At 39.2% G+C, this 15,338-nt stretch overlaps 2 protein-coding genes across 4 annotated transcripts in view; one reads left to right on the top strand and one right to left on the bottom strand.

The window, feature by feature from the left end:
• Nucleotides 1–1,852: 1,852 nt before the first annotated feature.
• Nucleotides 1,853–7,088, bottom strand: tsnaxip1 (translin-associated factor X interacting protein 1). 2 transcript variants are annotated; one of them, XM_042411534.1, is made up of 11 exons: nucleotides 6,448–7,088; nucleotides 6,230–6,338; nucleotides 5,851–5,997; nucleotides 5,616–5,709; nucleotides 4,308–4,504; nucleotides 3,894–4,035; nucleotides 3,465–3,628; nucleotides 3,220–3,327; nucleotides 2,918–3,027; nucleotides 2,541–2,664; nucleotides 1,853–2,290 (listed from the first exon to the last, which is right to left on the bottom strand). In XM_042411534.1, the coding sequence occupies exons 1-11, from the start codon at nucleotides 6,501–6,503 to the stop codon at nucleotides 2,216–2,218; spliced, it is 1,326 nt and encodes a 441-aa protein (XP_042267468.1). In that variant the 5' UTR covers nucleotides 6,504–7,088; the 3' UTR covers nucleotides 1,853–2,215. The 2 variants fall into 2 exon arrangements, with proteins under 2 accessions (XP_042267468.1, XP_042267467.1); XM_042411533.1 differs by having other exon boundaries at nucleotides 3,465–3,631; nucleotides 6,448–7,086.
• Nucleotides 7,089–7,242: 154 nt separating this feature from the next.
• ranbp10 (RAN binding protein 10) overlaps nucleotides 7,243–15,338 on the top strand; it is a 33,479-nt gene continuing 25,383 nt past the window's right edge. For both annotated transcript variants that reach the window (XM_042411532.1, XM_042411531.1), the window contains exon 1: nucleotides 7,243–7,629. In XM_042411532.1, the coding sequence (XP_042267466.1) occupies nucleotides 7,428–7,629 (202 nt within the window). In that variant the 5' untranslated portion in view covers nucleotides 7,243–7,427. The remainder of the gene's footprint in view (nucleotides 7,630–15,338) is intronic.

Here is a 15,338-nt window from a genome sequence, read left to right as displayed (position 1 = left end):
TGTTAGCTTAGGTAGGTATTACAGTGTAACCTTACATTACTGAGTCAGTTTTATGATTCAATGAGTCTTTTCTACTTGTGTAAATGTTACCTTACGTTTAGTATTCATTATTATTCCGCAACTTCACTCTTTGTTCCATAGTTCTACAGGTACAAGTCTGTAATTAAAACCTGACAAACATCAGCAGGCTGTTTTTTCATTACTCAGTCAAAGGAAGTTTATGTGTGGTGTACATGTGCTGCAGCATTACATCCTACTACAAGATCTACTGATTAATATGTCCTGGTTCATCTTTCACTCTGCAGGGTTTTGTCAGTATGCTCAGTGTTGGCTACCTGATTATCAAACCCCTGTGACTCATCTCCCTCTTCTACAATAAAGAGAACTATTCACCTTCCTTGGCTGTTTTGTCAGTATCTACAAGGTGCTTTTCATACTTTGCTTTTTTGCCACATACTTTCTTCATGTTTTAATTCTCTTTTTTTGGTTTCTCTCCTGCTTCCTTGGTTTCATTGTGCTTTTCTAGCATAAAAGCCTCAGAACAATGTGCCAAAGCATCAAAATGAATCAATAATGTTATAAAAGCTTGCTGTAATTAATTAAGAAAAAGAAACTGTCAGTATGCATTTAAACCGGTAGACCAACCACTATGTCAGGAACACTCACTCAATATTAATGATGACAGCAGTGATACAAAGTGAAATATTTGGGGCAGGGAACAATAAAGCCTTCTGTCTTATTAAAATCTTTACTCATACAATATTAGTTAGTTTTCAAATGATAACATTTTTCTGTGTTATGTCTGACTTCATGATTTTAAAAGGTTTTGTCAGAATGTCCGTTGTGGGTGACCTTTTGTCACCTAACCAATTTCTAGCCATTTTTATAAAAGTTGTGCGGCTCAAAACTCTCCAGAGTCGTATTTACCACTTCAAAATGATGTCTGGGATCAAGGTCCAGCATTTGAAGTCTCAGTTCATAGACGCTTGTGATTGGTTTGCACATTATACACAAAAACATTGCATGTGAAAACGTCAAAATGTAGTGTGTGCATTTACTGGCAATGCAACTGCTTTATTCAGACTTCGATTATGTAGAAAATGTTGAAGAAATTGTTACACGGTTCTGAGCTGGCAGATTAACAGGACAATTTAAACCAAAAAAGAAATTGGGGGCCTCTTCAAACATGACGTCAACCTGTACAGTAAAATTGGCAATTACAGATTACTGTGCATGTCTGAAAGTAGCTTATCTGGGGTGGCCACTTTATCATTAACAGCACATTCATTAATCTCTTTCTCCAGACCATCCAGACCATGTAAGGACAAGGACACTAAGGCTGGCTCGATCCCTACTTTCCTTATGTAGATGTAGCCATATCATTTGTACGGCTATTGATTTAAACAATAAGTTGAACACACACAAACTTAAACTCATTGTTTAAATTGTTTAGAGATGATTTTCTGTCTCAACCCCTGCATTTGCTCTAATGAACCAACAGTTGCTTGATTTTTTTTGAGAGTCAGGCTTCCAGTCACTAAAGGATTTGTGCCCCAGCTGAACCCTTGTTACCTGACAACAGGCTGACAAACAGTGCTTCTACCATAAGTTGATATCCAACTCTGTTTTTCTTGGGATAAGGCTCTGGAAGCTGTTCAAATGACACATGCATTGGGGGTTGCAACAGGGCAAGAGGTGTCTTCAGCAGGGTGTCTTGAGTGTCAAATGTGGTGTGACTTGCACAAGCACGCACGAACACACATACAGTGTAGGATTGAATGTTAGGATGTGTTTTGGAGCTGAAAAGCTTAAGACTGCAAGACATACACTGATAAAAAGAAAGCCAACCAAATGAATGTCCATTATACATGATGTATTTCTTTTTGGATAAGTTGCATTTGTAACTAAATGTGTCCTTACTTAACTCCAAGTGGTATATACATAGTTATGAAGATATTTTTGATTTGACAAGGTTTTGATTTCTGGGCTACTGTATCAGTGACAGCAGCAGACAATATTCATCACAAATTCACAATGTTTACCCTTATTATTGTACATACATTATCATTAACAGTTAAAAATGTGTTACGGGGACAATCAATAAGACTTAAGACTCAAGACTTAAGGTCACATACAACATTTTTTCTAGTATGTCTTTAAGCTGACATGTTGGCCTACTTAATAAAATTAATACTACCCTCTCATATCAGTTGGTTTAAAAGTTTGACACAGCAGTTTCTTCTGATTCATCCAAAGCAGGAAGTAAGGCTGCCACACCGGATTCTGCAAGCTGTTGGAGCATTAAAGTCAAGAGAGCAAAATCTTAGAAAGTGAACAGAAGAAAGTAACATGCTGTAAAGAGATAAAAGATATTTTTTTACATTGCTTCACTGGGATATCCACATTGGTCTAAGTGGTGACAGTTAATGTAAATATCTTAAGTTTAATGCAATGTCTTAGAACAGTTGCAGATGAAAGCTGGGGATCACGTTTTCAAAACACGTTCTCAAAAAGAGAGCGAGACCCCTGCTGTTACGTACTAGGCTGTGGAGTCTCTGGGAAGAGATGGTGTCATTGCTGCTGTCTGATTCGCTTTGAGCCGAGGCCAAAAGTTCATCTATTTCCTGATCTGACTTCAGTGGGAATGCTGTCCTCAGGGCTGCCCTATACATACACACACGTACACAAAAGACTCTTTTGACACAGAGAAGAAAAGAGACAGCCATACAGAACAACAACCTTTTTTCCATTAATGTTTTTTGTGGGTTTTTCCTTATTTGAATTAATGGTCTAAGGATCAAGGGTGTAGTATATTGTCCAACTTATAAAGCCCTCTGCTGCAAATTTGTGACTTTGGGCTATATAAATAAAAGTGACTTGACTTGACTACAATAGTGTGTGCATCTATTTATATCACCTAAACTCCTGGACAGTGAGTGTACCGCTCTTGGAGGCATCAGTGTTGATTGGCTCTTTTAGTTGGTCAGACTGAATCTGGCTTTGCCCTTGGGACACACTTGCACCCATCTGAAAATCAACAAACAACTTGTCAAACAAGGTTAGTATCACTTGGTGAAACAAATCTGCGTAAATCAATGTCAACAAATCAATATCTATATGATACATTTGTGGGTAAAATGTTGATGAGACTTTGTTTGAGGGTTGCATGTGTCACACAGTTACCATAAAATGAGGAGAAACAAGTCATCTATACTGTACCTGCACAGTGCCGGGGTCACGTGTCTGCATGCTGCCTCTTTTGTAGAGCTCCAGCAGGGTGTCATACTCACTCTTCAACTGATCAAAGTCACCCTGCAGGGTCTCCAACTAGATACCACAAAAAACCCCACAAAAACAAATACAAAACCATGCTGAAGACTGTTATGATTTTAAATAATGAAATCTGTGTATGCGCACATGCAAGTGAGCACTGCATGAACAGTATGTGAGTCTATATGAGGCACCTGTAGCAAGGTCTGTTTGTGTGTTTGTTCCAGGCTGTCCCAATTGCGTCGAGGTACGACGTCCCAGTACTCTGCTTTCATCCTGGTGAGCTCCTCCTGGGCTTTGGTCAGGTCTTTCCGACACACCTTCAGAGCGAGCTGCAGCTCCACAGGGTCCTTATTCTCTTCTTTCACAATGTAAACAAATGCCAAAACATAATATCATCATTATCATTATTTTTGGATATTCCATCTTAGGTATTTGGTTGATTCTTATTCAGAAATTGCTGTGACTCAGATATAATTCTTATGCTCTCAGTAAAAAGCAATTCTTTTACCCGCTTTATGACAGACTTTGACAGAGCCTGTACCAGAGATTACGAGTCAGTGGGCAGGAAATACAATATAATAAATAAATAAATACTAACATGATTTTCTGCCTGCACTCACCTGTTCTCTCATCTGCAGAATGCTCCTCCTTCACAGAACATCTCGTTAGGTTATTGAGCTGCCAGATCAGCATCTTGCGGGCATCACGCTCCTCCCGGTATTGCAGATACTGGTTGGACAGCTCAGACTGCAGATGGTCCACCTGGAGAGAGATAGAATATAGTGGGGCAGATGACACAAGATAATGATAATCTACTATCTACCTTAAAATCTGAAGAGAATTTCTGATTCTCAAACAAAACATTCTTTGGATAAAGAGATCTCTACCCTAAATAGCTTTTTCATACACATGCATAAAATAAAAAGTGAAGAAGCAAGAATTCATGTGGATATTAATCGCACTTAGTTGTACACTCTAAAAAGTTATATGACTAAATAAATAGTGGTTAGAACGCCAAATTTCACGTCATGTACCACTGCCTGCGTGGCCTTTTCTTTCTCCCTCATGGCCTCAATTTCCTCCTGCAGTTGCTGTTTCTCCCTTTTCAAGGCTCCAATCTCAGCCTGCTCCTCTAACCAGCGAGCTTGAATCTTCCTGTCACATTCCTCTGTCACCAGCCTCAGATGGGATCGCAGTGGTTCCAGTTCTCGGATATGATCCTGCTGATACACTGGACAGATATACAATGCAGGGAAATGATCATTTATATGGCTGAAATGATTGTTGATGATCATTTTGATAACTGATTTATTAAATAAGTCCTTTTATAAGCTTCAACAAGTCAAAGATCTGCTTGTTTTTTCTTATTTCATATCATTGTAAATTGAATCCCTGTGAGCTTTTAGACTGTCAGACAAAATAAAAATAGGCAATCATTTCAGAATCTCAGAACTTGTGCTTAAGTTTAAGATTTTAGAGGCTGGATTGCTAATTGATCAATTGAAAAAATATATTAATAGATTTTTTTTCAATAATGCAAATAATCATGACCTGCAGTTCTACATGAAGCATGACTGTGATTCAGTATTTTGGTGCTTGAAACCAAACTGCTGAATTAAAAACTACAGCTGCCTCTATAGTATGTAACCCTGCAAGAAACAACCACCATTTTTTTTAAAAACAAATTCACAGTAGCTAACTTCTCATGCTTTAGTTTTTTGTCTTATTTTTCTTGATTTTTTTGTCTTTGTCTTATTTTTGTCTTAATTTGCAGCACCATGTGTTTTGATTTTGGCAATATTTTGTACTCAGCAATCACTGAACTGTTCAATCTCAGTTTGATTATGACTAAGTCTTTCATTATGTTTTTTTTTCTTTTTTTATTATGTTTTTGTCCCCTTTGTTTGTTTGCTTGTTAGAAAGCAAAACATTTCCAAAAGTATCAAATATCATTGAAATTTAGTAAAAAATTAGTTGCTGATAACTTTCCATCCCCATTGCACTTTCTCTGTTAACCTTATAACTCAGATTTAGTCTCAAAAATGTGGGTTTAAGAGGGCACAGCAGACACAATATATACCCAATGAACTTGCTCTTTTTTTTTGAAGAAAGGCAGTCCATTTCTTCAAAGCATAGCCGTTTGCTATTTCTGGTCAGCCTCAAAGACAGGATTTTCCTTTATTATAACTGATTCTTTGTTGAATTTTTTTTTCCTTCCTTGTCAAAGCCTGCTTTGTTCCTTTTATAGCACTTTATGAATCCATTGAAGAGTGTGTTATACTAGTGTAATTCTTCTTAGGAAATGCAAATGATCAAGCCAGCTTACTTGCACAGTTACTGACCTAAAGTGTTTTCATATTCCTTTCTGATGGCAGACAGAAGGGGTTGGTAGGTTCTGAACTCTTTGATGAAACAAGCAAAGACATCCCGGTAGACCTTTGGTCAAAGCAGATGAAGATATGTGAGTACTTTTTCAGACAAAAAAAAAAAAGTGTGTGGCAGGGATTATGTGCATTGAACCTGAGCATGTGCACAGTACATTTTGTCTTGTTTAATGTAAAAAAGAAACCACAACACCTGTAGCCTCAATTCCTGATATTTTGGTTCATGGGAGTTGATAGTATGAAGCTCTTTGTTCACATAGCTCTCCAGGTGCATCAGGAATTGGGGCTTTCTCCTTGGGCCTGGGCCTGCATAAATGTAACTGCTTCCCGTCCAGCACAACTATAATACACACACACACACACACACACACACGAATACATAATAAATCGAAATCCAGTGCTGTAACAGTGATTTATTAGTGTGATTAGGAGAGAAGGGAGAGGCATTATAGCTAACAAATTATCTTTACAGGATTTGAAATACTCAAGCTGTTATTCATATTTAATTTCACAATGGCTTATCATGAGTGAAATTCTGCCAGGTGTGATGAACCTTCACCTGGCTTGCTTACCTTTCTCGCTGGAGATAGTTGAACAGAATCTGCACCAGCACTTTCTCCTTCTAGCCCTCTCTCTGACATCTGGACAGTGTCATTTTGTAGACTATGGTCATATTTAGGTCTAAAATAGAAAAAGAACACAGTTCGAACATTTTAGTTTACTTATAACGTTAGGCTAAATAGTCATAATACAATAATTCCGCTGTTAGTCAACTTTTTTAATCACTTGCCTTTGTTTTTGTGACGGCGATAAAGGTGGAAATTTGATATATTTGTGCGGTGACATCTCTAGTCAATATCCAAAGGCTAAATAATAACTTCAAAAGCTCTTGTTCGTTTTAAACGTCTGACTTTGGCCTGTTTATCTCAAGAGAAACATCAGCATCAGAGCATTGTAGCAGGGTTTCCATGGTAACAAAGACGGAACACGCAGCAAAACCCACATAGCTGACCGCGGCGCGCCTGAAAAGTTTTCAAGATGAAACTTTCTTTATGAATAAAGAACATAAAGAGAAAATAAACCCACCTCCTAACCACGGGGAAAATCTTGTGTGAATGAGCAAATTAAGCCTGGTTACCTTTATCAATGATAAATATACAATGAAATATAAACAAACGGGTAACCTACACATAAAAACGGCAACTTCCAATAGTTACAATGTAATCGTAAATGTAAGGAGTGACAACATAGAATATAATAAAAACACTAAAATACTAAAGTCATTACATTAAAGGCTCTGTAAGTGTCTTAAACAATAAGCATATTTTGGGGATATTATACGTTGTTTTCGTCAGTGCTCTTAATGCTTTTCAGTAATTTTCCTCTAGCTGTCAAAAAATCATGTTTCATTTTCTTTGATACATCTACGACGTACCAAGATAAAATATATATATATAATTTAAAAAACTGTTTAAATTGAACAGCTAAAGAACTACATTTCCTAGATACCTTTCTCATTGGAACGGTAGTGGAGAGCGGTGTAGTCCTTTCTAGAGATATTAGCATAACAACGAGCGTGCAGCGGGACTACAGTACCCATACTGCACCGCTCCAGCCTACAGTACATTCTGCTGCTTATCCGGGGATGTCACACCACTGCTATTTTCTCCCCTCTAGTCCCTCTCACTCTCTCAGCCTACAGCTCCAGCGGACTGACAACGGGGGGGATTTGGTTAGAAGAAAGAAACGAACAATACAGAAGCCAAAAAAATGGCAGAGCTTGGAGCGGGAAGCCTGCCGTTAGGAGGGGATCCTGCTTTTAACTACCAGGAGCATGAGCTGAACGAACGGCTGAAACGGCTGTACCCGGCTGTGAACGAGGAGGAGACCCCTTTACCCCGATCCTGGAGCCCCAAGGATAAATACAGCTACATCGGGCTGTCACAGAACAACCTGCGGGTGCATTACAAAGGTTAGAGACTTGTCTGAAGAAGTAGTCACAAACAACAGCAGAAGAGGGGTCTCAGCTCAGATCTGTCACTGTGTTGTTGCGGAGGGGGTGGGGGGGGAGGGGGTCTGACACACACTCACACACACTCACAGTATGCGATTATGTTGACTGTGTGTGTGTGCGTGTGTGTGTGTGTGTGTGCAGTCCTGGTAAATCTAGTCTGAGCTGCCTCTCCTGTCCTGTAACCTTGCTTTGTTTCATGCCCAAATGGGTGTCAGTGAACTCGCTAACCCCCTGTCAGTTGGTCTCATTACCGCCACACTAAAAAAATCACCTTCAACAAACACGACCCTCCTTTTTGTTTATTTACCGTTTATGACGTTATTTGTTTGCAGTAAACTGACACTGCATGTGACGTGCTCCACAGTTTGTACTGGAAGGGGGGGCATTGGCAGCAATAACGACGCATAGACAGGGGGGGTCTGCCAATAAGCTAACTAATGGTATTTAATAAACAGTAGCTAGCTAACAGCTAGCTCTCTCTAGCAAATACAGTAGTTAGCCTAGTGGCTAACTTGCTAACGTTAGCGAACCTAGCTTTTCCTTGTGACTAATATTGTACTGAAAACAGCAGGGTAAGCTGCCTACAAGATGGATACCAGCCAAACTTGTTGTTAACCTTCAACAATGTTGTACTGTAATGGGTGTAATACTCCCAATTGTTTGGTTTTTTTGACAACAGCAAGCACCAAAATAGAATAAAAATGGCTTTGTTTTGCTTTCTCGCGTGATTTCAGTGACACTGTTTTAGAAGTCTTAACTATTACAAAATGTGTAAATCATTTTGTTTTTCCAGCCTGGAAGCAACCGGTCCAACTCCAACTCAGATGTGTATGTGCCCTGAGCACAACAACAGTCTCACGTCCAGCCTCCAGCAGGCAGCCAGCTCGTTCTCAACAGCTGCTGTGAAGGAGGAGGCCTCTGCGCATTACATTAGGCCAAATGTAGCGATCTTTTAATAAATCTGTAGTATCGACAGACTCTGGCATTTTCACAATAACAGCAACTTTGCTCATCAGACGCTAGAGCCAACCATCTATCCGGATGGCTAAAATCTGTCAGTACGGGCAGTCAGGCCTGTCAGATGGATTATTTTATATATCCAGCTCCTAAATCAAAACAAGTGACGTCTCTGTGAAGTCCTTGCTCTCAGTTTTTAGCCTACTATGTTGTTTTTCGTCAGTCAGGCCAGCCCACCAGTAGCAGGCAAGCTAGCCCTGGTCTTATAATACATCCATGCTTCTGAGGCGAGTAAAAATCTTAATAGAGGCACTGTGAGGCCACTCTGGGCCTTGTTGGCTGTTTACACCAGTGAAACATGTAGAGGATGAGAGGATGCAGGCAGGAGGCTGTGTAACCCATTTTGAAAGGCTTATTTGGCACATACCTAGTAGGTGATCCTGCTGTTTGTGAATAGCAGCTCAGGCCTAATATTTGTTTAAATCTAGACTCATGGGCAGATAGTCAGATATAATCCACAGATTCTTTCATGCATAATTGATCAGTTCCCTGTTGATGGGAACAGTGGTCACATTTAAAATATCCTATATTTTATTTAATCAGTTGTATAAATGCAAATGATGCATCCTTTTCTTTTGATGCTTTTGAGCTCCATGTAGAGTTCTGATAATGATTTTGTTTTCCTTACATTCCATTAAATCACAGCTATTGAGACTCTAGCATGTCTATAATTATCTATGGACTTATCATAGCTGTGACATTAGCACAAATTGATGAATGGGCCCATATATGTCTTCAGATAAGATGTGTCATTTCATGTTAGGGTTATATAGGGCGTTGAGTCTTTATGTCTATGAAAAGTGCCCAGATTAAATGACACTGCACAATTGTTCAGGGATGACACATAAATAGGCCAATTCTGGAGTGTGTAGGATATTTTTTCTCCTCCTGGTTGTTCTATCTCCAGCTCTGTTCCCTCACCCTTGTGGTTTGGATGCTATTTTGACCACTGTGCCAATTTTCTCTGTTCAAGGCCACCGTGTCTACCTAGTCCTTTTGTGCACAGACACAGATTAAACTTACCCAGTCTTAACAGATAGATACATAAATAAACAACATATATATCATGTATATAAACAAACATATTGATTTAGAGCTAGAGGAATACACCAATTAAAAGATGTAATTTTGAACAAAAACTACAGTACCCTGGTCTATGAAGGATTTCTCTGCTTTATTCTGATGCAGACATAATTACATCATTCTTTTGACAGGCTTTATGGATTGATAAATGGAAAGACATAACAGTTGCTTGACAGATAGGGCTATATACATACACAGAATATAACATTCTGTAATTTATTGTAGTATACCTTATAGTGTTTGTGCTGTTGTAAAGTATGAAATGATATATTGCTGATAAAAACAGAATGGCTTGGATCCAATGAATCTTTTAATTGCCCTCTAGGATGACTGAGACGATGATTAAGGACTATGAAAAATAAATAACTAGTTAAAAAATATGAATACAAATAGGTTTTCTGTGGGTTTGTGTCGGAAAAACCTACTGTAAACCTGCTGTTATATGAATCAGGTATTTTTAATATTAACCATCTATTTATCCATATCTATCAACTAATTAAGTTAGTGAAAATGTATTTGTATAGCATTTTCAAAACAAAAGTTACAAAGTGCTTCACAATAAAAGATTATTGTACAAAAGCACAAAATATGCTTCTTTTAACCAGTGTAGGTGAATAACGAATAAAGGACTGAAGTAGCAATAAAGGGTGCACCTTCTTGTGCGCCCACTTCCCTCTTCTACTTTAATAAGTGATTTACATTTTTTTTTCTCAAAGTGCATTTTAACAACCTTTTGAGAGAGGCATGCATTTGCTCAAGTTCAGTCAACTGGTTCTTTTCAATATTAAAGAGCATCAACTCATTGAGCTCTGAGCTATTCACCCTACCACTAAACACTGTGAAGGAACCTCATTGTGGCCACTTCTTGACCGTCTCCTTGACCTTATCATAGTCACTATCCAAACTTAAGGCCAGATGAGGGTTAAACTGTTGGATGAGTGCTGCTCTACAGAGCCTCTTAAGGGCCAGATATACTCCACAATGGACATGGATGCAGTTTTGTTTATTCTACACTGGTTGTCTGCCTAGGCTGTGTTTAGGCCTAAACTCTGCTCTGGTTAACCTTGTTCCTGGACACAACAGGCAACATTTTTCAGTGAAAAAGCTCTGATAAACCCACTGTATGGTACCCGCCCAGCACCAAATGGCAGACAGACACAGTTAGCAACCAGCTGGTGAACATAGTGAAGTATTTAGCAGCTTGAGAGCCAGATATTTCCTTCAGGAGTAGGTGGAGACCAAAACAAAGCTAGAAGGAGGGTGAATATTGGATTCTGTGTATGTTGGATCTATAAATAAGTAATTACTTGTAGCATGTTTGCAATAACATCTTTATAAGGTGATATGTCAGTGTTGTATTTAGAGTTTGATCTTCTGCTCTCATGTGACCAAAAATATCAATTCATGCAGCTTTAAGCTTCTAGACTTGTGGCAGCAGTTCACTCCACTGAAGATGAATCACTTTTTTTATATGAACTATGGAAGTACTGACCGTCATCCCAACTGCTCCACACCCAACCTCCCCAAGTGATGCAGGTCATAGCCTGACAAAGCTAACAGAACTACATCATTTGCAAAAATCTGACATGCAATCCTGAGGTCACCAAAGTGGACTGGACATCCTCCAGTGCTTGGCTGTGCCTTAAAATTCTGTCCTTGAAAATCACAAACAGAATAGATGACATAGCACAACCTCGGTGGACTCCATCTATTGAGAAAGTGCTTGACAAAGTGCCAAGGATGAAGACAAAGCTTTTGGTCCAGTTATACAAGGACCTAATTGCTCATAGTAACAGCTCCAGCAGCCCATAATCCCACTGCAGCCCCTTTAGGACACCTTGGACTGTTAAGTCCATTAAACACACTGCTACTTTGATACAGGGAGCCAAAAACCCCATCTAACCCCACTTGAAAAGACTGGAATACAGCTGGGACCCCTATATTTAGCTATTGGTAGCCAATATCTACTGTAGTCAAGTAGTGTTTTGCGTTTGACATCAGCTCCTGATTTGTCACCTGCACCTCTGATCTTTGATTCTAAATTATTTATGTGATAGGGGTGAAACATGTCCAAAAACAAATCTATCTGATTCCACTTGAGTCAGAAAGAGTTGGGGTTTTTTTAGCTCTATGCCTCTATGGATGGCATTGTTGTCTTGTGGGTTGGTCGGTCAGTTGGTCAGTCGGTATTGGATGGATTGCCACAAAACTTTCTCTAGAGATTCATGGTCTCCAGAGAATGAATCACCATGACTTTGGTGATCCCTTGACTTGACTTACCACTAGGAGGTTGCCATTTTTGGCTTTTGGTGAAACATCCTGACAACTGTTGGATGGATTGCCATGAATATAGGGCACAAAACCGTGTCCCCCTTGAGGTGAATTGTTATAACTTTGATGATCCCTTAATTTTTCATTTAGTTCCATCATCAGGTCAGAATTTCAATTTGTCCAATTTTTAGTTTATAACCAAATACTAATGACATTCCTGTCAGCCTCGGCTGTACTTTTTGTTTAGTGCTGATTAGCAAATGTTAGCATGCTAACACGCTAAACTAAGGTAGTGAACATGGTAAATAAACCTGCTAAACCATGGCTTGTTAGCATTGTAATGCTGACATTAGCATTTAGCTCAAATCACTGCTGTGCTAAGTACAGACTCAAAGAGCCTTTAGCAATGCAGTGGACTCTTAGCCTTGTTAGACTTAAAGCTTTTCAAAGTTTTTAGACAGAAGTTAAGACTTGAAATAGTTCCGTTTTAAAAACCCCTGCAGACATTTACAGGCGTTTTCAGGTGTCCTGGCTGATTAGGCTTCTGCTCAGGTTGAAATCGGTCATAGCTACGATGGAAAATATGTGAAGTACTTAAACTCCATAATAAGAATTTTAAAGCTGTAAGTTGTCTGTGGTAATGAGTGCAACCAAATTAATGTGGGTGTGAGGGAGATGTCAATCAGTTACTATCTGTGCACATCCACACAGTCATAGGGAGAGGTCCAATTAGGTTAGGTAAGTGAAAACACCTGTACAAATGTTTCATGGCTGTGTAAGGCCTATAAGGGATATGTCCAGTTTACTACAGCTTGGACCTTATTTATATAGTTCTACCATCACTGCTCATTTACTTACTAAATGATTGACTTTCTACACCAGCCATTAGTTACTTTGTGTCACCTCCATTTTGCATTGGATATATGGTGTGCAATTGGTTTGTCTGTCTTTGGAGTGGCTGCCCACTATGTGGCCTTAGCTTTAACCTCTACCAAATGAGGCCATTACATCTGTTATGGGCTTCAACGTTAAGGTGTTGCAGTGTGGCATAACCTGTCTCAGTGAAGTCAGTATTGGCCAGAATTGTAGAAAGTTCCATTTTCTTGATATTGATTATTGTAGTTTAAACTCAGCACTATAGCTTTTGGTTCCAAACAATCTACAGTCTGTGTTCTCATCCAATCACAATCTAGGGTGGCAATCAAAACTTGTTGTTATCTTTTGTGCACTTTGGTTAGAGTTTGATAGCTTGTGAGATGCAAGGACCAAGGTTTGGGTGTAAGGAAGAGGTCAGGTGAAAAAAAAATCAAGAAAAACATCGATTTGAACAGTGATGCAATATTTCTCACTGATCGCTTCTGTCTTTCTTCAAAGTGTTTTTACTTTTACCTTTGTGGTGCTCTTGTAGCACTTTGTACCCACTGTGACAGTGTACGTGTAGCCTTCGTACTTGTGTCCTCTAATTCATCCAAAATCTCTCTCTTCTTCACTGGTGTACTTTTCTGCTGCTGTGTCTTATACCTGCTGTTACTGAACTGATAGATTTTGCACTTTCCCCTGTTTTATGGTCAAGGATAGAACCAGGGGTGGGATAGCTGATTTCCTAGTCAGCAGCTGAGGCCTCACAGTGCCCATAAGAACAGGACATTAACCTTTGATCCTCGACCTCCGGTGGGGAGGTTTGATGTCACATAACAGCTGAAATATGTGACACCACAGTGCCAATGCTGAGACAGTTTTGTTTCAATATTTCACTTCAATAACGTGATATTTCTTTAACTATTACAATTTGTAGTGCTGGTGTAGTCATAATTATTGGGTGAATTGAGAGATGTGTAACTGTTACAACCCTCCATTTTCTCCTAATCATCTGATTATGAAAAATTCCAAGTGACTTCAATATTTTGCCTGTTTTGTCTGTACAGCATGATATATGAATGCAGAATTTATATCTAACTAGTGCAGTGCCCGTGCAAAACGTGCCTGTTCAGAGTGGGCTGATTGCTTGGCCTCCAGTATTGCTGCTTGCAGCTTTCTTGAGAACAGCTCATCCAAATAACTTCACACTCGACGCTGCACTTCTTTGGGTCCTCAGTAATACGCCCGCCAAGTGTGAGGTTGATCGGATGAATGATTGTCGAGAAAATCAATTCTTGGAGCGTACTAACTGTATGCACATTTCTTATTGTTTGTAAGTTGGATAGATTCAAAAAATGTCCTTAAAAAGAGTCATTAACATGTAGGAGTTATCTTAATGTTACAAATCCTGTATTGTAATTTATTTTGAAAATCTGTAGATGCCTCACATGTCATTTTATTTTGGTAAATGGGAGAAGTAGTTCAGTCCACATGTGTTTGTGGAAGCAGTCGGAGATGTGACGGAAGCAGGTATGCAGAGTTCAGATATATTAATGAGTTTTTGCAGCAAGTTAAACCTGCAGAGCGGAACTTTTACATATGAATACACACATATAATACACAAAAGTGAAACCAAAATACCTCCTTGCCCAGAGCTGCTATATTGCTTGTGTGCAATTTTGGAGCCAGAGTCTGTGCAGTAAAGTTGGGCTGACGGAGGTTTTAGAGCGGCTGTCACAGTTGTCAATCAGTCGGACTACATTTTTATATTGTCAAATAACTAATTAAAAACAAACTTATCAGAGAAATGAGCGCTTGGACAAACATCAGTGTGATAACTACCCAAAATGACGGAAACCATCTTTGGGAAAAATTTATTTGACGCGTACTTTGATTTTTTTTTAGTTTGGCTCATGTCCCATTCGCTAAAATGGAGAGGGTGGGATTTATGACCTAAACTGCAGCCAGCCAGAAGGTGGTGATTGAGATGTTTTGGCTTCACTTTTGGGCAACTGTCATGTCGTCCATATTTATATACAGTTGATGGTTGCAGCTATGCATCCGTGCAGCCTCCATATCAGAGAAGTCAAGATCTTTTAATGATAACTTTAACATTTCTTATCTAAACAGCTTCACTTTTGACTCTGCACTTCCTTGGGTCCCCAGCAATACACCCGTCAAGTGTGAAGTAGATCAGATGAATGGTTGTTGAGAAAAGCGACACAGACACACACACACACACACACACACACACACAGAGACTCCTTCCTTTATAGGTAGATTATATGGGGTGATGTTAAATGTAGTAGCCATTTCTCCTACCCATCTATGCAGTTGTAAAGAGACCTGTTGGCCTGCTGAGGACTCGTTTTCACGAAGAGGAGCTAAAAATAGACTGCATAAATGTTGCTGCAACCATTGAACCAGACAGTCACACA

Source organism: Thunnus maccoyii, chromosome 5 (genome assembly GCF_910596095.1).
Source record: "Thunnus maccoyii chromosome 5, fThuMac1.1, whole genome shotgun sequence".
NCBI lineage: Eukaryota > Metazoa > Chordata > Actinopteri > Scombriformes > Scombridae > Thunnus > Thunnus maccoyii.
This window is presented reverse-complemented; position numbering and strand designations above follow the sequence as displayed.

Coding starts and splice junctions, on each gene's coding strand:
- tsnaxip1 (XM_042411533.1), bottom strand. CDS start 6,503: ATGTCACCGCACAAATATATCAAATTTCCACCTTTATCGCCGTCACAA. Junction 5,710..5,850: donor ATCAGGAATTGAGGCTACAG/GTGTTGTGGTTT, acceptor CTTTGACCAAAG/GTCTACCGGGATGTCTTTGC. Junction 2,291..2,540: donor CCCAGAGACTCCACAGCCTA/GTACGTAACAGC, acceptor ATGCTCCAACAG/CTTGCAGAATCCGGTGTGGC.